This window comes from Sparus aurata, chromosome 7, assembly GCF_900880675.1.
Source record: "Sparus aurata chromosome 7, fSpaAur1.1, whole genome shotgun sequence".
Classification (NCBI taxonomy): Eukaryota; Metazoa; Chordata; class Actinopteri; order Spariformes; family Sparidae; genus Sparus; species Sparus aurata.
Genome location: NC_044193.1, coordinates 10,847,633 through 10,874,391, shown reverse-complemented (window position 1 = coordinate 10,874,391; position 26,759 = coordinate 10,847,633). Strand labels below are relative to the sequence as shown.

Here is a 26,759-nt window from a genome sequence, read left to right as displayed (position 1 = left end):
TGGCCCAAAATGCAGAGTTGGTCTGGCTGGATGCTGTACAATACCCAGAGAACCATGGGGCAGTATGCAGGCCCAAACAGACCGCCAGCCTATTCATAAGCAGGAAGATGGAGAATCTAGAACAAACAGTCCCAGCTTTTTGGCCCCGAGAGATTATTTGGTCTGGCCCCTTCTCAGTTTTCTTGTTCCCTCCACCCAAACCCCATACCACACATTGTTCCCCCATGTTGACCTCACTGCCCACTTTGAAACAGACTTATTGGATGGTCTGGGGCTTTGGGTACTGTTTGGGAAGTTTTAGCGAGACAACACTGTGTGAATTAGGCCACTAGGAAGCAGAAGTTTTCATAACAGAAGGACAGATAACGAGGATTGGCATTTGGCTAATAGCGTTCGTCAGCACTTGACAGCTATTATCTAATGAAAATCTTTGAGGACATTCAGTTTGTCTAATAGAGACTGTCTCATGTACTGAAACTGAACTTTCAAAACCGAGCTCACAAACATACTTTAATTTCCATGACTTGGGAAACACATGGTAATTATTACTGTTCGCCCTTAAGTATGACCCTTGTCAAGATCACATCTAATTCGGGATCAGTCTGCTCTACGCTGTGTGAAAGTTGAGGGCTTTCCCCATTCTCGTCCACATAGGATAACCCATATAAAAAGGTAAATGGATCACAAGAGAATATTTCAATAAATTAATATCACAAGCAACTTCAGCCTCAATCCAGAAGGGGGAGCTAGAGCACAAAATATTCTACACAGAGTGTGTCATCTTCTGTATGGACAGTATCCTCCGTTACAGGACTGTCTTTGACTCCCAACCATTTCCTGTCAATAGAAGTTCTTTTGCATTCTTTCATTATCAGTCCTCCTGCTGACAGACATTCAGCCCCTTATCTAACATAATTCAGACCTGATGTGGCAGTCACATCCAGGCACACACAGGTGCCTTGCGGGCTGATACTAACAGCAGGGAGGAAGGGAGGATATGTCAAGGAGATGAACAGCAGATATGGCGTGAGTGCGGGCGGTAAACTGTGTGACCTTTGTGTTTATGCAATATTTAAGGTCAGAAGATCATGACGAGAGAAAAAAAACAAAGTGGGAGTTGAAGGTACATCATGTCGGATGATGAAAAAAGTGTGTCAGCGAGCAGAAAAAGCCTATTTTTGTTGTTGTTTCATTTTCAGCCAACTGCATTATTTGCCTGAACAAACTCAAATAAACAGCTTTGTTTCAGTAGTCAAGAGGTAATTTCCCAGTGGGGAATGAGCCTTTCTGGTGGGATGAAAACAGTAAAAAAATGACAGATTCTTTGGATTCCTACTGGCTGACACACATGAGAACGAGAGAGGAATGGCTCTGGTTATTAGGGAAGAGGAAATATGACCATATTTCCCTAGAGGTTCCGATCAGATTTGAAATGTGTGTGCATGTGTGTTCTAAGTGGGTCAGTGGAGCAGAGCTGAGCTCAGCGATCTATAGCCTCATCCATAATTCATCAGAGTCACACAAATGATATAGACAGAGCAGGGAGTGGCAGGGATGCAGAGCATGCCCCGTCTCAGTCTGTCTGTCTTGTTTTCTCTGCTCTGCCTCCCTCAGAATGAGTAATTTCCTTTTGAAAACAACCACCACCCAGAGCAAAGAGAAGTAAACCAAACACATAATGTTTCATTAAGGTGGATATTTGGAATGAAGTCATACTGACACTTAATACTGACAGCTTCCTCAGTCAAAGCCCTGACAATTAACCCGGCAGGAGGACAGTGTCTGAGGTGCTGACATCTATGTGGGTCAAGGTTGACCAGAACATCCTCAGTGACTGACTGACCGAGTATGTGGCAATCCAGCAACGGCTGAGAAAACAGCATAGACACACGTGCATACCCACACTAATTTCTTCTCTCCTTCTCTCTCACACATACGCACACACTAGTCCAAAGAGGAAGGACCAGCTGCAGGCCAAAAATAAATACACAAAGGATGACCCATAGTGACTCACTGTGGACATGTGCACATAAATGCACATGACCCCTTGCACAGACATGAACATAAAACTTAAACATATCCCATCAGTCTACAAGTACGGCCCCTCGCTAAGCATTTTGATCACCAGTATCAGCATAACTTATAAAATTGTTGACTGAGTGAATGATCCCTGCAGAGAGAAAAAGATGTGGGGAATCTACTTCTCAAGGGGTTGAATATCGTCAAATTGAAAAAACTTTCTTTTCTCAGGTTATATTAATATAAGTCAATGACCTTGAAGTGTGAACTTGACCAGCTCTGGTTCAGTCGTCTGTCTATTAATAGCAGCAGAGAAGCAGGCACAGAGCCGCAGCAGACTCCTTCCTCACTGAAGCCCAGATTAGAACCTATAAAACTGAGAGGGAAAAACGGCTTCAAATTTGCAGCTCCATCTTCCCCTCTCTTTCTCCCCACGACTCCGTCCATCCTGCTGATCCACAACCGCCCTCTCTCGCTCACACACACACACACACACACACACACACACACACACACACACACACATTTACCTAAAACATTCCTCCACTCCATCTCTCTTTTGAGCTCTTCTCTCAGTCCTTTCTTTTCACACCATCACATCTGCCTGGATGGTTTCACGCGCACATATTTGATTGTTATGCATGAGCCGTAAGTGTGTGTGTGTGTGTGGAGGTGCCCGATGTGTTCCCCGCTGTCGCGAATGCTAATAGCAACCAGCACTGGATAAGGGCGTTGGCCTATATGTATAATCGCATATGAATATTCAACAGCCTAATTAAACAGGCTGGGGCTACGCTTCAAAGGGAGCGCAAACAGTTGGGTGGAGAGTTCAAGCGCACACAACCCAACCCCCCCCCCCCCCCACCCACACACACACACACAAAGATGAGCATCTGATTAATTCAAGGCTATTCTCCATATTCTAAATAGTTCAACAAAACATTAACATGGCATCTATTAATTTTGTTTTGTTCATTCTCTTTGAAGTGGAAGACAAGAGCCCCTCGGAGGTCTGTTAACTGTCGAACTTTTCTTTAGCAACCCAGCAACACTATTCACATCTGTCTTTGTACGTCGTTCAGAGGACTCAATTTAAATATGCGCCAGAACAGGAACAGGAAACAGCGCTGCCGCTTTAGATCTGAGCGACAGGGTGCCATTCCAACACGTCTCTCTCGAGCAGCTCTGCCACTTCCAAATACTTGACGAAAGAGAAAGCTTAATTACAAGGCTGAGAACAAACGAATTGACAAATTTGAACAAGGGTCTAATTTTAGCTCTTTAACACTTTTCCCCCCTCCCTGAGCGGTTGTTATTTCACCAGGCTAGGCTGGTGAGGTGGCTTGAAAAATCAGTCGGAGAACCTGTGAGCGTTCAGCTGGGTAAAGCCGCTATGGCCCTCTTTGAACATCACCCTGTTACCATGGAGATGGGCAGCCAGCTCCACAGTCTGAGCACTGGACACAGATGAGAGGGAGGGAGATGAAGAGGGAGTGAGAGCTGAAGAAAGGCAGTTTCTCAGACATGAAGTGAGACAAACAGTGGGAGGGTAAAGGGTGGAGAGAAAGAAAGAGAAAAAGGAAGAAAGACAGTTGAAGAGGTGAAGAACAGGAATAAAAAAACATGTAGTTGACAGAGACAGACCTCCTGGCTGATTACAGATCCTGGGTGGGCTCTCTCACAAAGAACAAGAATAAACAGGGCCGAACAAAAGCAACTAGATTATTATATATGAGCGGTAGTAGTAGTAGAGTGGAGTATAAACATTTTGTGACTCAAAAGGTATGATCCTCAGTGCAGCTGAACACTTAACAGAGATTTTGGAAAAAAGGGGAATTCCAGTATTCTTTGTAACCAGAAAGTCTTGTTCAAGGAGAAGTCTCGCTCTGTCACGTGGTTAGTTGTTACAGTTGTTGCTTCATCTAGATCAAAATCAGTTATATAGTCAGCCATGACTTGAAATAAATTCTAGACTCCAAACACCTCTCTCCAACTCTGGCCTACCTTTCCAACATTGTCTTTCTGCAACAACTCACCTCTCACTAGATTTCAGAGTGAGACTTCTTCTTGAGCGAGATTTGTGTTTCTAGTTACATAATGGATTGTATCATTTAACAAAAAGGCTTATCTCCACAGGAACTGTTTTCATAACGTTGTCAGACACAAATCTTTGGTTGTCAATTCAAAACGGTGGTCCTAGATTGCACTGAGAGAAATGTACTCAAGAGTCGATCTTGAGCTATGGTGACCAACGTCAGCTGTGTGAAGTGTTTACTCCTCTTCATGAAGTAAAGGCGTGTGTATTTTGCATTCAGTTTGTTTTTCAAGCTGTAGTTTGCCGCCACTGTTGAAGCAGCTGAGAACTGCACGTGTTCTTCCCAATTTACTCGGCATCTTTTTCATAACTAATGTTTCACAGAAAGTAAAGTTAAAAATAGAAAATATTTGTACTTTCTAGGACAGCTCTTGTATTCAAACAAGGGGTTATTTTAGGGAGCTGCCGCAGTAATGGTGACTTGAGCGCTTCTGGTTCTTCCCGGATTTATGTAGACCAAGGAGTAATAAAGCTGTCCTGGCGCCTTGTGGCGGCCCAACACCAATTAATTTGACATCTGAGTACAAACACATAAAGTACACACACAACATACTGGAAACAAGTAATGTAATTAAGGAGCGAGCAGAAAACAGGACAGGATTAAGGGCCAGAACAGGAGATCCATTGTGTTTAATTCACAGTCAATACTGGTGTTTGTTCTTCTGATCAATGACTGTCTTCCTGCCACACACACACCGTCACACGTATACACACACTATAGAATTGACTGCCGCACACCTGCCGACTGTCAAACATACCACTACTGATTGTCTGGACTGAAAGACTGATTACAGCACAGAGAAGAAGACATGTTTCAAAATGCTGTGGCTGCTCTCTGAAAGTAAGTACAAACCACAAGTCACAGATCAGCCAAACCCATTTAGTGGCTTCACGCTACTTCCTCATGACTCTAACACTGCATAAGTTTCTCAGAGCTAATGTCAATAACTGTTAACCACAGAGAGTCGTGATGGTAACACTCATACACACGCACAGAGTGCCTGAAAAACAATTTGCCATGGGCTGATAGTTGGCAAACACAGCAGCGGGATGACATCACCTCCAGTGTAGACTAAGAGCACATGCTTCATCATCCCCGTGGCTGTCTCCCTCTCTCTGCTGAAAGGCCACTGAAACTCAGTTGTTTGATTAGACAAAGGGTTTGACTGCCTGTTTCTGTGACCGTCTTCCTTACGACTATGTCTGTGATGGAAGTGGTTTGATAAGACTTGACAGTTTCAATAATCATCTGCTTGTATTAAACTAATTGTAAGCTGCCAATAACATGCGTTTTATCTTTTCAAACAACTCAATCTTCCTAAAATAGTTCCAGGACGAGCCGCGGTGTCCTGATGTAAAGGGCACAAACGCTTTCGCCAACACACAGCCAGTAGCCTCGGGAGGGGAGCGATGATGAGAGCGCAGTGATGAGGATGTTAAACTAACAGGGACGGAACAAGCCCCAGGAGACCAGGTGATGTTCAGCACCTCCCGCTGACACTTCTCCTTTCCACTTTCTAACGGGACAGCACTGGTGAGGTTATAAAACAGGACCAAATCCTTCACAAGTGAGTGTGCATTGTCAAGAAATGCAGTGATTAATTCTGTTTTGTTTTAGTTTTTTTTCAAGAATCCTTTTAGTGAAAGCCACTAAATACATGCCTGAAATGTGACGGCACAAATCAAACAGCTCAACTTTATATAGAGTCTTCTAAACAATTTATTTTGACCATGTCTACAGCAAACCTTCAAGCATGTTCTCTCATTTTTGAGAGAGAATCAAGCAACTTTTCTTTTTCCTTCCCCCTTAAAAATGATATCTAACATCATGCCATTATTAAGCCACACCGCATGTCTTCCTCTAAATCTTATCATTTTGTGTGTCCAATCCAAAGACCTACATAAACACAATCGGGTTAACTATACAGATTAAATACATTTATTTATTTTTTATTTTCATTATCTAATACGTTGTTATTCTGATTCATGAATTGACCCAGTTTTTAACATTGCCGTATTTGGACTCTTTCATTCTTTAAGGCCCAGCCTGATCAATATGAAGAGACAAACAATAAGATATCTGTCTGTATGTGTTTCAGTTTATTTACATTATAAGATTCACACAATAACATAAACTTGGGGAGCTTCAGGAAACAAATTCTTAGACCTTTTTCCATGTCATTCAGTTTTTTTCTTGTACACATTATGTGCAAAACTAGCCTTTTTTTTTCTTTGTATCACTCTGAGTTAGTCATAACTTTTCCTTATCCAGTTTTTAGAAACCTACATGTATCTGAAATTTAAAACGATAGTTTGTTTGAAGCTACGTTATGTACTGCTGTGAGCAGAAGTAGCAGCAATATGTATTTTAGGATCTTAAAAGCTAAAATATCAGTTTAAATCTACGCTATATTTAGAATATTTCCATCACTTTCCTATCTGTTAGACAGCCTTTTCTGACGGGGAACTGAAGCCACTTTATCCATCTATTCTCTCTTCAAAGCCACCAGACTCCTTTGTTAAAAACAGTAATTGTAGCTCACAGAACATGGAAGTTGCTGGTCTACCGCTGCCTGGATCGCATAGTGTGTTTGTGTTATTGAGGTTTTGAGGTATCAAGGTTAGTTCTGATTCACAGAAGTCACACAACAACACAAACAAAATAGACTTGAACGCATGGAGTCTGGTGGCTTTGGAGGAAGCAACATAACAGCATCAGTTCCCTGTTGGTAAAAGCTTTCTGACAGCAAGGTAAAGCTGTGAACATTTTTTAAATATAGCTTACACTCGGACTGATATTTTTGTTGTTTTGAGGTGGCTAAAATAAATGTTCCCGTTGCTCACAGCAGTAGGTTGATAAGCTTCCTACACTTTTGCTCCTACAGCTTCTCCAAATTGAAGGTGTTCCTCCCACCGTGACTGTGGATAAGTCACTCATACAAACCCACTTTAAAACACCTCAAACTATCCCTTTAAAATGTAAATTGCCTTGCACGGCATAAAATGTACGGATCCTCTGAGACTAGTCCTTGCTAAGAGTACTTCACGTTTTAGCAGTACACACAGTTGCATGATTACAGTTTGTCTGGTATTCCTCTATGAGGCATTTTTGTACTGAGCTGGTTAGTGATCGCTGCAGGAGAACACGCAAGATGTTAGACAAAAAAATGATAGACAAAAGAAGGATGAGCAGAAGGACAGGTGGACATGTGGATATTTGGCCTGGGGTAAAGTGGTGGGGTCATCTACCCAAGGGAGTCAGGGTTAGTGAACATTTGCAGACAGGCCCTGGAGGGTGCTACGTTCTCCAAAGACAAACTCCACTTCAGTCTTTCTCACGCACAAAAATCCTGTGGTGTAAGAGGACTAGCCCCAAGGCTTGGCTTCTGTTTCATCTCAACTCGGTAGCTCGTATCCCACTACAGCCCACTCCCTGGCTCTGTGCAACCTCCTGTCTTAAACAACTCCTCCATCCTCCTGACACTAAACATTCTGCACCTTGCGGCCCTTCATTTCCTCTGTTTGTTTTTACTACTGTTTTATCCCTCTGAGAAGTTAGGGAAGACCAGACTAGATCAGTCTCCGCCAGTCTGAGATCAGGCCTTCCAGTCTCCTTCCAGTCTGAAAGTGAGACTGTGCCGAGAGCTGTCTGCCCATGTGTACATCTGTGCATGTTGACGCTTCCAGGCATTTTATGATCATCCTCCAGCACTACTGCACAAAGCATTAGATGAATAGAGAGGGTGTATTTAGTCAATCAATTAATAAGTAGCTACTTTGTAATCCATCCCACAGGCTGAGCACCAGCTGCAGAAGAGTGAGCTCTTAACAGACCTAATGCTGAGCTTTAACACCGTCGTCAGGGGAAACATACATCAAACTCATGGGAAGTTGTGTAGCATAGTAAAGTAGCCTGTTATTGCAAATGAGTCATAAATGCTCCCTAATCAGCAATAATCAAACATGACATTTTCGAATAGTTACATGTAACATCCCCTTGGAGATGGTTTCTAATCCACCTCACAGCTAAACCATGAGTTACTGTTTAACAAGAGTTGAGATAAAGACAGACCGCTTGGTTACTGTATGGATCGAACTCCTTGAAATGAAAGTAAACTCAGCGGGAAAATCTCTGTTTAGCACAAGAACTGCAAGCAATGCTTTCTCCACAGTTGTCGGCTGGCTGAAGTGTATTGTTCTGTAACTGATAATAGAGTCCATTTTTTTACCATTGTGACTGCAGTCCTGAACAAAGCACTGACCAAATAGCCCCAAAACAACTCCTGACACAATACCAAATAGCTGGAAGACAGAGAGGGAGAAGGAAAGACAAAGAGTTGGGAAAAGATTTGCAAAACCATCACACGAGGGTTTGCCAGGAGCAAAAACCAAAGACAACTGTGCCTTTAGCAATCAACAGAGCTGCCGTGGGGAGAAGACACAGACAACACTTTAACCTCTAAACAAGCCTGTGTGTTTTAAGCTTACCTTGGAGTACTGTCTACGAAGACTGAAGCGCTGCACCATCCTGACGTACCCACAGCTGGAACCTGGTCTCTACTACTCCTCTCCACTGATATCCCTCCAAAGTACACACCGCCTCACATAGTGCACTGTACCGTCAGTCACACACACACACACACACACACACACACTGAAGGTATACAAGCTAACCCTCTTTTCCAAACATCCATGTGCACACACATTTCTAGTCACCGCTTTCGTCTACTATGCAAACACAAGTGAGGAGAGAGAGAGAGAGAGAGAGAGAAAAGGAGAGATACAGAGAGAGAGAGAGAGGGGGAGACGAACAAAAAAGGGGAGGGAGAGCAAGCAAAGATAAAGACAGCTCAGCTGTGTTGCCCTCTACCCATATTCACAGTGATCCCCTGAGCTCTGTCCCTCTCTCTCACACAAGATGCTCACACCACATGGCTGCCAATGCACAAATGATTTCTAGTATACATACTTGCGCACATGCTGAGCAGTCTAACAGTCACACATGTACACACCCCTCCACATCCTCTTCTGAACACAGCACTGGTAACACATTCACACAACCGGTGCTCAGCTCTCACTCATCTAGGACAAGGCAAGGTTGCCTCCTGCTTCCTGTCAGTGAGCCGAAGGGTGGGGTGAGGAGGAGGAGGAGGAGGAGGAGGGTGGGGGGGGGTGGAGAGATTGGAGAGGAGGCGGTAGCAGCCGACTGTCTATACTAACTCTCTCCAGGGACAGAGGGAGGGGGACAGTGTAGGGAAAGAGAGAGAGAAAAGAGGAAGAAAAGGAGAAGGGGACACATGATGACAAGAAAAGAAAAGAATAGAAAAAGATTGCTGATTTTCTGCTGTGCACCCCTCGAACCCTACAAACAGCAGGATGTCACACACCTCCAAGGTCGACCACACTGTTACTATGGCAACCCAAGCAGGGTGTAGTTCGAGGCAAGACATGACATTGTTGCGTTGCCATGTGGAGACGGGGCTGTGATGTTAGCTCAAGATGAGGGAGACAGGTTATATCGTGTCTGTCAAGGGCGAGCGACAGACCACAAAATGGTTGATGGTCGTCCATCACAGCAGCAGGACTAATGGAGCACAGATGTCTGGCTTTCAGCCTTGCTCCGTCACCCCAGGTGAGGTCACTCGCACAGGATCTAAGGATACTCACATTTGTGGATGAAGTAAGGGGGAAAGGGAGATATTTAATTCATCTTACAGATTAAAGCTGTCAGTTAACATGGATATCAAAAACCACTGGTCCAGACATACTGTTCACTGCTGGACTGATAGGAAACCAGCCATCACTCTATCTGTGACAAAATGAAACTGAGTCCTTGGCACAGCTTATTTCATTAACCCAAAGATCAGTCTAGTCTACACCAAACATGAGCTCATAATGCAAACACAACCTCCACATGAACCAAGCCCAGCGCTGCTCACAGCAGGTTAGCTGATCTGACAGTGACCTCTGGTGGCGGAGAGAAAGAAAATGTCTGGTTTAGTCTGGATAAAAATCCAAACTTGGGGTATAATATTTGGTTGCACGGAGCTGTCAAATTTTATCAAACAAATACCTTGCAATTCAGTAGCTAGCACCTTCATAGCTCATACTGCACTGCCTTCTCTAACCAGTAATAGCTAAAAACGAATCCTCTTAGAATAGCTGTTAAACTGCCTTTATTCACTCTTAATTTGTTATAAACTGATTTTAATTTTGTTTAATGTTTCCACCAAATAATGTGTTAGTTAATCTAAAAATAGACACATAATAAACCAAAGTGGTTGAATTCTAAATGTGTCTCTGCGAAATGTTCATGTTTTGACTTTTGCTGTACCTTATTCTGTACAGCACATTCAATTATTTGATTTATGAAATGTGCGATACAAGTAAAAATTTCTTACACGCACACACACAAAGACAATGCCATTTTTCCCCCATTAAAGTCGTTTAACATGGGAAACAGTACACTACTTGAAATAATGTATGGATTACAAAAAAGGTAGAGCTTTTCACAAACTAATTATATAGCCATCAAATGAATTCAAATAGACTACATATTGTACTCCATCAATAGATGGTTATCCAAGCTGAATACGTAAGTAAAGATTCCGAAACCACAGTGACGTGCAGTACATTACAGAACTTACTGTAAACCTGGAACAAAGCCATTAAAAGCGAAATATGGTTTTAGTGGAAAGTTTGAACTTTATCTGAATTTATTACGAAATACTTCATCAGTCAACAGAGTAGCAGAGTTTGTCAGTCAAGGGAATATCTCCCAAAGTCAGAAACCTTTCTGTGTCTCTACAGATGGCGTCTGTGTCCCAAGATGCGGAGGGATGGTGACTCAAAGATGGAATCTGGTACTTAAATGACTGTAACTTTGTAGGATTACTCTGACTGCTGAAGCCTGATATTAGCGTCACATACACTTTTGAATATGTTTTTGCACATGATAAGGATTGTTGTATTGAGAAATTGTGACCCTATCCTCTAACCACTGGCTACACTGTTGGTGTGTATCTATATCAGTGTGTGCATGCATTTGTTTTTGTGTTTCATTTGTTAGGAGGCCGCATTGTGTCAGGCCATGGCTTCGATTAATGACAATGTTTTGCTCATAAAAAACACATTTGCACTTGATCAATAGTCAGCAGACAGCAGTATAGACCCGGCTCTCTGCATTCACAGCTAATACAGCAGGGAGTGTTTCATCAGGAGCAAGGTGAACATCGGCTTTTGATGGACAGTTCACTGACAAACAAGGTCTGACACCAGTAAAAGGATAAAGAGACACATTGATCAGCCTGTGTCGTGATAATATGATTCACGGCTGTTGTCACTTACCCTATCAGTCTCCTCTGTTGACTGGTACCCCGACGAAAGCACCACATCGCCGCCAATGTACCCAGGGGTGGGGCTGCTGGGTGTGGTGTCAGTGGTGGAAGAGGAACGTGGGCGGCTGGTATGATGCTGTGGATCGTGGGTGTAGCGACGGTGCGGCGCCTGGGGGCTCCCTCTCAGGAGAGGATCGCGGTCTCCGCTCCCAGATCCCGACCCGGATCCCTTACTGCGCCGGCTCTGGAGGCTAGTCCCACGCCTCATCATGCCCGCAGCGGCTGAGCCCTGCCCAGCTGCAGAGGGAACCACATGAGCAGAGAGGTGGTCAGATTCAGGAGAGCAGGGCCCCGAGGCGTCCTGGGGGGCAGAGGGGGAGGTGCCACCTGCTGACACTACAGAGGAAGACGAGGAGGAGGACGAGGAGGGGATGGTGGAACGAGAGAGGGAGAGGCGTTTACGCTGCTGCTGGAACAGCTGCTTCAGTCCCTGGCCAAGAATCCCCATGCTCTCCCTGGCGTTTTGGCTCATCTTACTGAAGGAGGGGTGCTCTGACTGGGATGAGGCCCTCTTCAACCCCGGGCATTGTGACCCCACTGCCTCTCTTCTAGCTCCAGGACCTGAACTAGAACCCACCTCCTCCTGCTCCATCTGACTATCATCCCCCTGCTGCATATGTCCCTGCTGACCTCTCATGAATAGCAGGGAGAAAATGCCCTATTAAACAGTCTGCTAACAGCTCTCTACATGCAGAGGGTCATACTGGGGCAAAGACTGAATGCGAAAAGACTAGAAAATACTAGACTACTGTACAAAAGAGATCAGTGTAAGTGGAGATGGAACTGTCTGATGGAGGTTTGGATTGGCTCAGTGGCAGTCAGAGGGATGAATCCAAAGGGAGCGTGCATCTTTGATTCAGGAACAAGTAGCCATGCTGGTCTAGCACAGAGAGAGAGATGTAGTATGAGAGGCTGGAATGTGGCCTAGATCCAGTGACATGCATTCACTTATTTTCACTTAAACTCATGACCATTTGCATCTTCAAAATTCTGTTTAAAGTGTGCATGCTGGTCGGCACTCATCGGCATTGAAACACCAACATTTACATGCAAATTGAGTGTTTTTAAAAAAAAATAGGATAAATACTGCATCATCAGTTCAATATGGTGTCAGACAGGCTGCATCAGTGACAGCCATGCCAGGCCTCTGAATCATTCCACATTCAAACAGGCCAATCTTTTGTGGGCAAATGCATGTAGTAAAAGGAAAACAAACTGGATCCAGGTTAGCTAGCATGACACACAAGTTCACAAAATGAAGCATAAATGAATGAATTAATCACGCTGAGAATACAAACAACAGCCTGGAGGGGGATGGAGTCAGACAAGCACAAGAGGCTGGCAGAATAAAAGAAAGGATGACGAGAAAAGTACAGGCGTGAGAGAGGGAAAGAGATAATGGCGCATATCAGGAGAGGAGGAACCCACCTACCATCAGCCCAACTGTCAGCCGCGTGTGACTCAGTCCTGTGGTTTACCTGGGAGGAGGATGGAGGGAGGGAGACCGAAGACAGAAACACAGAGAATAATTTTTAGCTTCAAGCATGTGATTCTGTTTGCAATAATTATTTTCACCATGAGCTGTGAACATGCTTGGTGTATTGAACAGAACATGTGCGACATAACTCCGGGTGTATTCCTTCCAGAGCTCATTTAGCATCCCAAAAGACATCCCTTCCTTATTCCGTGGCGGTATCAAGAGATGAGGGTTTCCGCACAAGAAACAACACACAGAGCCATGTCACGAACACAGCACACAGTGCATGATCGCATCCTGCAGCCCCGCACGCTGCCTCGCTGCATTGAAGACAGCGACAAACCCAACAGAGTGGACACCTGATAACACAAAAGCCGTCTCCCTCAAAAAGGGACCTTATTGGTGGAGCAGTGATCACCTCAGAGATAGACCCACAGACAGACAGGCAGTCTGCCCGAGCCTCCCTGCAGCATCAATAGCTGCTCCCACTGAGGGGGAGCAAAACAAGCGAGGCAGGAACATTCAGAGCCCTGGGGAGGGACGCTTACATACTCAAACTATATTCCTTCAGCTGCACTGTCAGGTCACGAAGAGTAACACAAAGTTGGACGGACAGGCGCACCTCTTATAACTGCACTAAAAGGGCTTTGGGATATGGCATTAAACATCATTTGACGATAGAGAAACGTCTATCCTTTCAGATTGTGCTCAAATGTTTATTTTGTAGCTCTTTATAGCAATATTGTGGCAAGCAGCTGTCAGCGATGTTAACCCTTTAATGACTATAGTTTTGAGCTGCAACAATTATAAAATTAGTTGTCATCTTTTAAATTAACTGTGAACTATTTCTATAAATTATTAAATAGTTAATTTTAAGAAAGACTATTTTCTGGTTTATTTACTCATCTTTGACTGCAAATTGAATATCTTTGGGTTGTGGACAAAACAAGACATTTGAACATGTCATCTTGGGCTTTGGGAAACATTGGTATTGTTCACTATTTTCTGACATTTCAAGGACCATCTAATTACAACTGAATCCAATCCCTACTGTTATTGTGGCTCAACTTGCAGTTCAGTCAGACAACTCACATTTGAAATGTTTATTACAAGCAGAACATAGTTAGATATTGGCGTCTAGGCTCTGACCTCACCACTCCCCGCAGATACGTTTACATGAGATATTGGGAAGTGATGGTTAAATATATTTCCCCCTAGACAGAGCCTGCAGGTGGATGCTGGGGTGGTGGTGGGCTGAAAGAGCGGGTGATGATGCTTGTGCAGAGCATCAGCAGCATTGATGAGCCAGAGGGAGAGAGGGGAAATTCATGCGTTTAAATAACCCGCTCAATAGAGAGGGTGCGTTTGTGAGATGGTCTGGAGAGAGTAGCATATCACGTGTGTATATGGCAGTGAAGCTCGAGTTGACTGCCTGAACTAGTTCGCAGGCATCGCTTCATTTGTGTTCAATAATCTTGCACATGCTTAATGTCAGTCAGTACCACGTAGGTTTCAATCTTTTTTGTAGATTACATCATCAACAACAAGCAGCATGCAGCTTACCTGCTATCTACCTTTTTTCAAAAATAATTTATCTTAATGGTTTATTACATGATTAACTAAAAATGTGCACAAAGGCTTGAAATAAAGGCCGGACAATAATCAAATATGAGTGTGCACCTTTAATTTGACAGTATATTACAAAATATAAGCAATATGTCTTTCTATGTGGTTATTTTATATAAACTGTTCATTCAATTCACAGAACATGAGCTATATTTTGATATGTGCCATTATCTGTGTCTGAAATGACAACAGGATATGAGATTTCAGCCGTATTGTACAGCCTTGTGTGAGAATACAATCTATGCAAATTAAGCTGTGACACACTTGCTTCACATCGCTGTGGAGACAATCAGCTGTTCAGTTTCGCACTCGAGCAAGAACGAGCGAGAAGCTGCTTGCAGGTAGCGTACTGCTCTTCACAATGCCCACACTGTCACTGCCAAGAATGGGCGCATTCATGCAACTTAAACACATTCACACAGTAGCTTTTACATTCTCCACGAGCTGATCGTGATAGGCAGATTCAGACTGGCAGATACTGATGTGCACAATTCAGAGGATGTCGATGCCAATCAGTTACAAGCCACTGTAGCCTGCCAAATACAGGGAGAGAGGGAAGGAAAGAGAAACAGAGAGGGAGCAGGTGTTAAACAGGTTCTCTTTAGTCACCTGCTAGCTGGCTGCTGCCTGGAGCTCATAAAATATTGTGCTGTCAACCATTAAGCGGTGCCCCTTCATACGAATAATAACACAGCTTTAACTTGCCATGGTTTACTGATTACACCTGGGCCATGATTCCATATGGTTGAAGGTTGTTTTTTTCCACAGTAAAAATCCAGTTCATTATGAGGAAATCATGGTTATCATAATGCACAATTATGTTGCAAATACTCTGAAGAAAACGTGTTCGTATTACCTGAGAATAATAAGGAATGCAAATATTCAAACACATATATTAAAGGGACAGTTCACTCAAAATTAAAAAAATTGATAATTTTCCCCATACCTGAAGTCCTGTTCATCCATCTAAATTGTTTTGTAGGGAATTGCTGAGTTTACGAGATACCAGCCACTGCGATGTCCATCTTTTCTCCAATATAACGGAGCAAGATTGCACCCTCGTGGTGCTAGCCTAAAGAATTAAGCAACTCACACCAAAACAATCTAGATGGACTACTAGCACTACAAGTAAGTGTTTTTGTAATTTGGTGGTGAACTGTCCCTTTAATATTACCACATAGCTAAATGCAATAAGCACTTTGTTTTACATGACTGAGCATGTTTCTAGATTATTTAATCTGATTTAAATTTTTGGCTAGCTTTTTTTCTTCCTTCCTTCCTTCCTTTCTTCAATTTTCTATGAACTTCTATAACCATGGTGGCTGAACCACACATGCACACAAGTGTAACATAATCAAGTGTGCGTGCATACTCGATTCTGCATGCATACCCTCACACTGAGACAGGAAGTTGCATTTTCTGGCAGCCACAGTGAAGTCTAATTGATTATGACGAAGCACTGTTTCTGTTGTTTGGGAGCTGGGGAGCAGAGGGGTAAACGTAATATAATCCTGTCCCGAAGCCGAAACTGAACCTGAAGCCCTGCCACTCCCTCCCTCTGTGTCTGTAAATCCCCTCCTTCATCCCCCGGATGATCCCAACACTGGATTGGATGTTTTCTTGATTGCCTACGGTTTTATATTCAAACTAAATCCTCTTTCAGAAGCCTTTAGAGGACAAGGCTTTATTATCAGACTTGTTGTGTATGATTGTGTATGTGTGAGGGGTCCATCTGAGTTTCATTTAAAGGAAGCAAGCACCTTGATGAGGCGATGACGCAAAAGAACAAACACCAGATGGATCTTTGAATGACGACTGTCCAATTCTGACCCAAATGACATCAGATTGCTTCATTAAACTAGTAACAGAACACCAAGATAATACTGCACATTTAGACATAAACAGGTTTTTTTTCCCCTGAAAATCTGAAAAAAGATCTTGTTTATAGCTGAGCTAACTAATTTAAAAAATAATGCGGAAGAACAAGAAGTCTCAGGTTCACTGCCAATTTTATTTCTTATCTAGTGTATCCTTCAGACAATTTTAACTGTATATGCAACTGCACTTTCTCTCTTCATTCGTTCCTCGGATCAACCTCAGAAACATGGATGGATGTAGTTTGATGTATTTAGGCCGTGTCTACCACAGAAACAGATCAGTGATTAACAGGTGTCAGTGACAGCTGGGGTCAGTAGCCTCGGCAGTGAGTCAGCATGTTTCTCAGAAATTTGACAATGCTGTCAGAGGGGAATTACAAACGGCCACATGGACAATGGCCTCTCTGGAACCGCGTCACCCTCGCTCATACCCTTGTATAAATACACACGCATGCACACACACATCCTTGTCCTTAGCTCTGTAGCTCATTCCATTCAGCTGAGCTGCCAGCCGTCTGGCCCTGCAGTCATTGTCTTTGACCAGCTTAACTAGATAGATGGTGAACGACTGGGAATGAGAACCGCTCTCATTGGCCATTTTGCAGACAGTATCAACTCAAATTTAATAAAAGGAAAAGGTATAGTAATCAATTCTTTACAATGTTCACAATTAACTTCATGATTTCTTCGCTTCATTTAAAGAAGCTGCCAGTAACAACAAATCATAATATCACAACTCGCTGTAAATGTTTACTTCAGCTCTTTGTTTTCATAGCTGAATCCTCATTCAGGCAGAACGATTATCCTGATGAAAATGTGGCACTTTAGTGTTCTGAAAATAGCATCCATTATTATAATTAAACAAAGACGGCAATCAAAGATAATTATTTGAAAAGAACGTTAAGCTCCAGAGTTGCAATGGTGGCGTGACAACTTTTTTATTTACGTGATTTAGTATACAATCTGCCATTTCTAACAACATGAGATAAATTATTAATCAGTATTGTAGAAGTCTTTCCACAGTTTTTTCCTTTCCATAGTTACAGTAGTCCCAAAAGAATATCCACACAATAACCTGATCACTGTTTCAGCTTCACTGTTCTACTCAAAAGGTACAAAATGTAATAATTGTCAATCGTCAAATGAATTCCAAAATGAATATAGGGGGCGACATATCACCAGAGTAACTGCAAACTGCTGTTAACTGTAGCTGCCTATGACTAGTTAGCTCAGTTAGCTGTGCAGGTAGCGGTTAGGACTTGGAACTTGGGAGCAAGGGAGTGTCAATATTAACACCGCTAGCTGAGGAGCTTTAGACTGGGGCGGGCTGGTTAGCATGCCAACTTCATTAGATATCTCTGCAACACTATCAATGCAGTTACAATCATTGTGTCAAAACTGCTATTCATTCAGATTGTGTTGATAATTGCTCATAGACTTCTTACACATTGCCCATCTAATTTTACTCTTGACTTGTAAAACAAGTCGCAAACAAGGCATGACTAACACAAGTGGAGGTCAATCTGTCCCAAGCTCTTTGACAGTAAAGCAGCCATGTTGTTGTTCATTGTTGAACATACAGTTACTGAACTCAAAATATGGCCATAGCTTAAACAAGCCCATGCAGTGTTTCCAGAAGAGTCTGAGAGCTGGTGTGGAATAGACCACTCTTTGTTCCCTCTGAGCCACACACAGGCCCATCGCTGCTCTTTGTGCTGCGCCTCTTTCACTGACAGACACACATCAATAAGAGGGGAATTAGGCCAGAGAGTTCTGGCAGCGACGTTTGTGTGTGACTGTGTGCACGAATGTGTGTTTTTATCAAAGACAGAAAAAGGAAAGAAAAACAGAGAGATACCAGGAATTATATTGTGTGGAAATGTGCATATGTGTACATACGTTTGTGTGAGTTGTCTTTGACAAATGGAAAATGGACCATATCTCATTCAGCAGCTGCATAATGACAGCATAAGCAGGAAACAGGAACAATCGTTATTGTATTTATCTGTGCGTGCGTGTGTGTGTGTGTGTGTGTGTGGCAGGGAGGCAGCGAATGGCAGAGTTGTGTCAGTTCTGACAGTGCAGGAGATGACTTCAGCATACTGCAAACGGTGTGATAAGAGACACAACTGTCTGTATCAGATGGGGAGTAAGTGAGAGCAGAGAAACAGAGGGTTACAGAGGGGGTGAAAGGGTCCAGACTGGATCAAAGGCATCCGTACAAGGCGTGTTTCGCCCGCCCGTGTCGGGTTCAGCCTGGGTGCTCAGCAGAGAGTGTGTCTGAATGAGGAGGTGAATGGCAGGTAGTTCCCTGACAGAGGCAGGCACAACGCCCCATTGTGCAAGGTGGAACCCAGGGGGAGGCCTTGCTGCCAAAGTTGTGCTCTGCTTTCCAGGTACTTGTCAAACCAGAAGACACACAATCACTTAGTCACACATGCAGACATAAAAACAAACACGTTGTTTGCTTAGTGACGCCACAGACTTGTATTTAAAGGTTGACGAATGACACGGATCCATAGCTGGTAACTGTCTTAAACTGACCTTGATACATGTTTTACTAAAGATTTTTGGTAAGGAACGGAAAATATCAACCAAAATAAAAATTCAGATATTATCCACTCACCCCCTACACCAATGTTAAGTCAGGGAAGTTTAATATCCCAGAAAACATTTCTGGAGCTTCACAGCAAACAGCTTTGTTGTATTTTCCTCAACAACTGAAGAAGATGGGGACATTTTAAAAACATAATAAGGACATAAAATGGCTCCATGAGGCTTGTTCGGTGCAATCCAAGTCTCCATACGCCCAGAGATCAAGACTTGATTTTAAAAGATGCTTCCGAGCCACTCACTTCTGACAGGGTGCATGTTATATGATCAACTTATCCCTTGAGCTTAACTAAAGGCATGACCTTCATTTGTGGATGCAGAAGTCTGCCTTGCCTAACATTACTTAATTCATCTGATCAACAGCATAACTGAGCCACAGTTTGCTATGCTTCTCCAATCACTTATTTAGTTTTCTATATGCTTCATTCATTACTACCACCGCCCATGTTGTCATGAAAAAATGTTGATCATCAAAATCAAATCCAAAATATACAAACGCACACATATACACAAAACACACACTAACACAAAGGGAACAACAGGTGGTAAATTGGGTGTGAAGAAAGACTGAGTCATCTGAGATGAACTAATAAGAGTCTGTGAGGTGGGAGGATGCAAAGACAAAGTAACATAGACTTTGCCTATTTAAATTTCATCTCGACAGAGGAGCTATTCATCTTTTATAGTTATACACGGCTTTAAATATCGCTGGAGGTGTAGAGACAGTGAACAAATCCAGATAACAGGGCAGTGAATTGAAGAACTGGCTGTGAGTCATCTGGCGGCATGCTAAACTTTATGTAGGATGAGGCTCTACATTTGTAGTGGGGAAGCTTTATTTAAGGCACACCTCTGCATCTGTGCTCAACAACACAGCAAGTGTTCTAATGAATTATTCAACTTGTGGATGGAACCGACACTGCTCCATGCTGACAACAACTGCAATACCACTCAACTCAGACCTAATAAGTCCAACCTGATGGCGAGACTAAGGCTCTCATTTACAGATTTTCTCAAACTGTTCTCCGTGGACGAGAGGAGAAATAAGTATGTGATACATCTAAAGCTCTCCAAACTGGTTCTCACTCTCTAACCTGATAGGTGGTTAACAGCGGCCCAAGCCTCCAACTTGGCCAACATATCTCATATTCCACCAGCTCTGGCAGTGCATCATTAGCTGTCAACATGCTGGAAACCACCTACACACCAGCTGAAATCTCATACCGGAGATTGTGTTAAACGCGCACAGACGTAAGGAATGGATCAGACAATGTGTGTCAGGGTCAACAAACACTTTGTGCGACTGAGGAAATAAACCTGCCAGGTTTTCAGGCCAGGGGGCATCTGGGTCTCTGTGGTGTCAGCAGGTGAGAAAACCTTTACGCGGTCAGATATGAATCATCTGCATCGTCACCTATTTAAATAACTCCTCAGTCAGATCTTGGAGTTCAGGTAACCAGACACCCCCTACAGCCCAGTAGGGGGGTTAGAGGGGATCAGCACATCCAAGCGCTGGTCTTGAAGCTTTTACTGTGAGTGTAATATTGGGCTCAACACGTAGGCTGAGGGTCAACAATATCAAGTCTAGGTTCTGGGAGTAGATTTACGCTGAAAGGAGATATTGCTCATGACCTCCAAACCTAAACATGCCCTCTTCTAAAGTCAGTCACCTGAAGACTAGAAGATGTAAACAAACAGGAACGAAGGTGAACAATATTGTGCAGAAGGAAACGTCTATATAACATTATCTTAGTCCAGGTCAAAATCTGCTGCCGTCCTTCAGTGGACAAAATGTTTTGGAAAGTTTATCAGCTGACGAGAAGAGAAAATCTTCTATTTTGATCCTTTTTGGTACAAACTTCCCTCTTCTTGTTCTTGGTACTCAACAGGAAAAAACAAAGATGGAATTTTATACCAAAATTACTAACCTTGGAAGAAGATACTGAAGCATTTGAAGCTTTGGATAAACTTCAGAACATAACTAATTTTGAACATATCCTTTAATACTAAAACACAGACCTCAGCCCCGCAGTACAAACTCTTGCGACGCTCTGTGACCCCTGCCTCTTTTCTGCCTCTGTCTTCAAACAGGAAGGGATCTGAGGGAAGCAGGCAACTCGTTGCCACTAGAAACCGCAGCTTTTATAAAGGAATTTCACCTTCAATCTAGAAGTGTGGGAGTCAGTCGTACTGGAAAGAATAAACCCAGCCTATCCACAGTTAGGGCATAAGCAGGATGGTGAAGCCAAGCTTTTAACTTGTACATGTTTCTTGATGGGATATAAACACTGATGAAAAATGATTTCAGTCCATGGCATCTAAAATAAGCTGTGCCATGACACCTCTGCTACCCTTGGCCTACTGGAAGAGAAGGAAGGCGAGAGAGCATGTGTGTGAGATAGAGAGGAAAGGAAAGCGTGTTTCCTCTCACAGATACAGCATTTCCTCCGTAGCCTCGGCTGGCCTTGCAAAGCCAAATTAGTGCCTGAACTATGCTGAGATTTAGACTCCAAAGGTTAAAAGACTGATTATCTGAATCCTTTTGAATCCCCTACTGAACTTTTTGCATCATTTGTTTGGAAGGAAGTGTAAACAAAAAAATTGCGACCATAACTTCTTATAACTTGAACACAACTCTACATTCATCAAAACACAACTTCACAAATGATAACGAGGCATCCTGTGTCGTGATGTGGTTGTACACCTCAATATTGTTTATTCGCAGTAATATTTACATTAACAAAGATATAATGAACCCAATGAACATTCTCAGCATCTCAATGGGACTTGATTTGAGCTCACAAGTGTTAACCAGAAGGACTTCAGTGAAGCAACAAAGATATGATCCCTCACCAGCTTCCCACTCGCAAACACTGCCTGAGGTACTGTACTACTGCCAAGAACTGAACACAGACCTCGGCAGTATTGTCTCCACAGCACAAAAAATACAATGTTTTCATCTGAGCTGCCATGTATTAGGCACTAAACAAAAGAAACAAAGGATTAGTTCACCCAAAAATGAAAATATGCCATTAAATTTGTCTACTCACCCCCGTGGCGATGCAAACTTAGGTAAAGTTTTGTAGTCCCCAAAAGATCTTTCTGGCGCTTCACGACAAACAACGTTCAAACTTTCTCCTAAACACCTGAAGCTCAAAACATTAAAAAAACAACTGAAAAGGAAAACATAAAATGGCTTCATCAGCTCCAGCAGCTAATCCAGCATGTATTCCAAGTCTCTGGAAACCCTGAGATCCCAAATTGATTTTAAAAGACGTCATTTATAGTACATCCTTTCGTTAATCCCAAATCGACCGCACAACAAGGGTGTAAGTAAAGTCTTTTCAAAGAATTCTGGAATATCTGTGCTTCCACAGACTTGGATTGAGGCAAATTAAATTAAATGGATGGAACCATTTAATGTTTGCTTTTTTCAGTTGCTGTTTTTTTTCCTTCATCTTAAAATAAGTCCAAATGTACTTCAGTTGTTTAGGAGAATGCTGCATCACTGTTTTGGTGTGAAGTTACAAAAATCTTTTGTTGCCTACAATTTCAACTTTTCCAAAAGCATGAGTAGATAATGACTGAACTTTTATTTTTAGGTGATTTTAGGAACTTATCCTTTAATATTTTCTTATACAAATTAACTATTCTTATTACAAAATGTTCTGTGACAACATTCAACCATTTTCCATACCACTTATTCTATTCAGGGATACATGGGGCTGAAGCTTTTGCATGGCCTATTTCGGGCTAAAAGTACATCCCTGGCAAAGCACAGTCGAACCCATCCAAACAAAGAGTCAAACGCATCTTCAGGATCACACTTAGGGCAGTTTAAGCGCCGATTTAACAAACTTGCGTGTCTTCAAACTATGGGGGGAAATTGGAGCAATTTGTATTTGTAAGGGTTTGCGGCTGAACAAATGAAACAGCAGTGTTTATGGTCATATTACTGCCTTTCAGAATGATAATTTATAAGTTATTTCAGTGTTTATCTAATCCAACCAAACTCTTAACTGTACATATACAAAAATTCTTAAGTCTTTACAACAGAAGTCTCTACATATATGGTAGATATACAGTATAAAACCAAAATATTTATACCTTTAACTATGATCCATCTCATGTCATCTTTCTATTTCCATCTCTGCAGCTTTGTTGTGAGAAATGCAGGCTTCCTGTACACACGGCCAATTAATCAGCCCCTGTGACAGCAAGGCGAGAATACAGCAAGCTGTGTTAATCTTGTGATCTGATCCTGGATAAGCACATCTTCAGCCGATGCCGAAGTGTTACATGAGGCTGAGCGCAAATCAGAGGAGGAGGCAACTCCATCTTTAGCAACCACCACAGAGTTCTGTTTTGTAAGCATCGTGCATGCAAACACACATACATTTACACAAACATACTCGTACAAAGAATTCTAAGCTCAGGCACAATGTGAGTGCAGTGGGAAGAGTAGAAGGAGGAGGAGGAGGAGGAGGAGGAGGAGGAGGAGGGTAGCGTCATCGTGGTGGTCTGACCGTCAAAGTGAGACATGAATGGCTGCGTTAGCAGTGCCCTGAAGGGGCAGCCAAGCTCTCAGCCACTTAGCAGAGTATGCTGAACAGATAGTGAGATACATCATGTCATACCAGGTCCTTCCAACCCTCTACATGTGTATCTAATGTACATGCATTGTAGTGACACAACCATCAGAGAAGGAGCAAGAGAGATGCAAACAGCAATCAGAATGAATGAGTAAAGTAAGTGGATGAAAACAAACCTTCAGTCCATAATCACGTCGCTGGAGTGGATTTCCTTCATTGCAGAGGAGATGACAACCTGCTACATCAGGCCCTCAGGTCTTCAACAGAGAAAAGAGAAAGTGAGATGGAAACAGTAATCCTCTAAATGCTTCCTTGGCACGTTGTACTCTCTGCGTCTAACTGCATGCCCGTGTGTGAGAATGCGTATGTCTGTCTGTCTCCCAGACACTGATAATTATTGGTTGCGGGAAAAAAAATGCTCCTCTGTGAGGAATACAAAGGATCAGATTAAATGAGGCAGCTGATGTCTATCCATTTCCTTGACATATCTTCAGTGCATCAGAGGGTTTATTAAAACTTGTGCAGGTTGAAAGCAACTGGCAGGGGGCCCTGGCTAATATCATGAGCCATAGAAACACATCAATATGAGTAGAGCTCAACAGATATTTCATTTTCGAGGATGATACCGATGCCAATATTACGTACTTACTGAAGTAAGTTAGAACTGAAGAAGCATCTTGGATGAGAGGTGAAACATCTTCAAGAAACTGAAACAATTCCAGCTGTCCACGGCGTAGCACTTAGTATTACCATGACCTGGACCCGATATTAGGGTGTAAAAAAAGCAGATATCTATATGTTGGCTAAGAAACACGCATTTTATTGCAACTATCCCTCAATTGTGGTCATCTAACTCTTGTGACAAACATATGTAGTAACATAACAACAACCGGGCTGCACAATTATTTGCAAAACAATCAAAATCACAATATTACTAGGTGCAATATCCAAATTGCAAGAACAGCAGTTGTCTTATAAAGGTAAAAGGTGTCAAAAAACAGTGTTTTGATAAAATTTGCAAAGATGCTCTGGCCTGTGAAGCATCTTCTCCAGATGTAATAAAACCTGTTTGTTTGGCAGAGACCGGGAGAAATTTCACATCATCATGATTTTACTAGCTTTTCGATGACAATGAAAACTGTAATGTAACATTTAATCATCCATATGAATCATGAGTTACACCACAATTGCAGTATCTGTCAAAAATGATCGCAGTATCACTTTTGGACCATATCGTGCAGCCCTAAACAACAATAACATTCACTGTCTATGATAACATTAATGCACTGACACAGTAACTATAGATCATGCCAAGCAAGCTTTCTTGCAATATAATCACTAAAAAAAAAATACAAGTTTAATGAATCAACTGGAACTTAAAATACTCACAAATAATACTCTGCTGCGTAACAGGCTTGCAAATAGTAAAATGTGGGAGCAGATAAGGTGATTATGTGTCCAGTTGCGACAAATTTCAAGTGTGTTTTTGCTGTTTGTTTGCTATTGCATGGGCAATGACACAAACCTGTACACAACTACAACTTTCAATCATGTTGTTATTGATGTACTGCAGCAAAACGTCCGCACAGGACATGGAATAACCTTAAAGCGACCGTTGAGAAAGATAACTGCCAATTTTCCCCTAACGTACTTCACGCAACTTAAAAGCACTAAAACTTCGTGTATGTTTTGAAACTACATTTAGCCATATGAACATGTAAATAATGCTAAAAGTGTTTGAAGTGTTAGTCCAGTGTTGTCAGTGAGCAGCAGCAGTGTGTTAACGGACTCAGGTTGACAGTCCCGTTAGTGTGTCATTTGCACAGAGCTGCTTGTACGATGAGATGTCTACCTCGACACTCTCTAACAGCTCTTCCCCGCGGCACAGACACTCAGCACACCAGACACACACGACATAACTGACGGTGAAAAACAACCCCAAAACGACCAAACTAAAAAAATACAGTTCACACTTACGAGGCTGACAGCAAACTGTTGGGGCTGACACAGGCGTTCAGCGAGCAGCGGCGGCAACCCTCCTCCGAGTGCCAGTTCGTCCGTCCGCCCCACGGTCTGCCGTCGTCCCGCCCACAGATTGACGTCATGACGTATGACGTAAACTAAACGGAAGACACCAGAGGTTGTGTTGTGATAAGAAGACCCACTCGTCACTCAAAGATTGGTATTTTACTCATCCTTAAAGTCCAACTTCTCTTCTTCTAGATATTTTCAAATGTAGTGCTTTTAATTCGCAGACCACTAGACTGTGTTTTGTTTTGTTGTGTTATGTTTTGTTTTTGGAATTTTGAACTTGTATGGACTGTTTATAATTTATGTGAAGTTCTTAAATAAAAAGAGAGAGAAAAAAATGAAAACAAAGACGAAGACCTGAAAAAAAAAAAAAAAAACAAAGATGCCAAACAACTTTCACTTACCATTCAACATACATATTTGTCCAAGTGGATTTGGAACATAAAGACTGACTTGACCTAACTTCAGACATAATGACTCAAATTATAATAATGACATGGTATATAGGCTATGTTCATTTATATAGCACCTTTAAATGCAGAGTTTACAAAGTGCTTTGACAAACAAGCAAAAGCAGGAAACTCAGGAAGACGGTATTGCAGAATAATCACTCAACAGTCTAGCCAAAAACAAGGAACCCTAGTCTGAGATGAGTTAGAACAAGAAGGCAGAACAGAAAGTGTAAAAACACAAAATGACATTATGAGTCATTCCAAGTAAAAGGAGTCAAAGCCATAAAACAGGTAATTTCACAGAGAAAGAAAATGAGACGAAAAGTTATGCTTCAAATAGACATAATAGACAAATTAAAACAGCAACACATGAGAGGAAATCAAAACAGATAATTCCACTAAGAGCAGTAATTGGATAAAAAGATAGAAAGATGAAAAGTCAGTTTAAAAGGGTGACTTGACATAAATGCAAATCTTTAACAAGTCGGTTTTAAGGAATGATGTAAAAGAAGTTACTGATTCTGCGAGCCTGCTCTCCTCAGGCTGGTCGTTCCAAAGTCGAGGGGCCCTGTAGGGAAAA

The 26,759-nt window shown here is 42.4% G+C and overlaps 1 protein-coding gene across 14 annotated transcripts in view; it reads right to left on the bottom strand.

The window, feature by feature from the left end:
- The window catches only part of tmcc1a (transmembrane and coiled-coil domain family 1a), a 48,897-nt gene extending 23,114 nt beyond the window's left edge, over positions 1-25,783 (bottom strand). The window contains exons 1-5 of one of the 14 annotated variants that reach the window (XM_030423098.1): positions 25,674-25,783; positions 23,873-23,953; positions 23,212-23,312; positions 12,940-12,989; positions 11,462-12,391 (exon numbers count right to left, since the gene is read on the bottom strand). In XM_030423098.1, coding sequence (XP_030278958.1) covers positions 11,462-12,148 — 687 coding nt within the window. In that variant the 5' untranslated portion in view covers positions 12,149-12,391; positions 12,940-12,989; positions 23,212-23,312; positions 23,873-23,953; positions 25,674-25,783. Of the gene's footprint in view, positions 1-8,602; positions 9,207-11,461; positions 12,392-12,939; positions 12,990-23,211; positions 23,313-23,872; positions 23,954-25,673 lie in introns of those variants that run through there. The other 13 variants (XM_030423100.1, XM_030423102.1, XM_030423097.1 and 10 more) reach the window with 13 other exon arrangements.
- Positions 25,784-26,759: the final 976 nt, after the last annotated feature.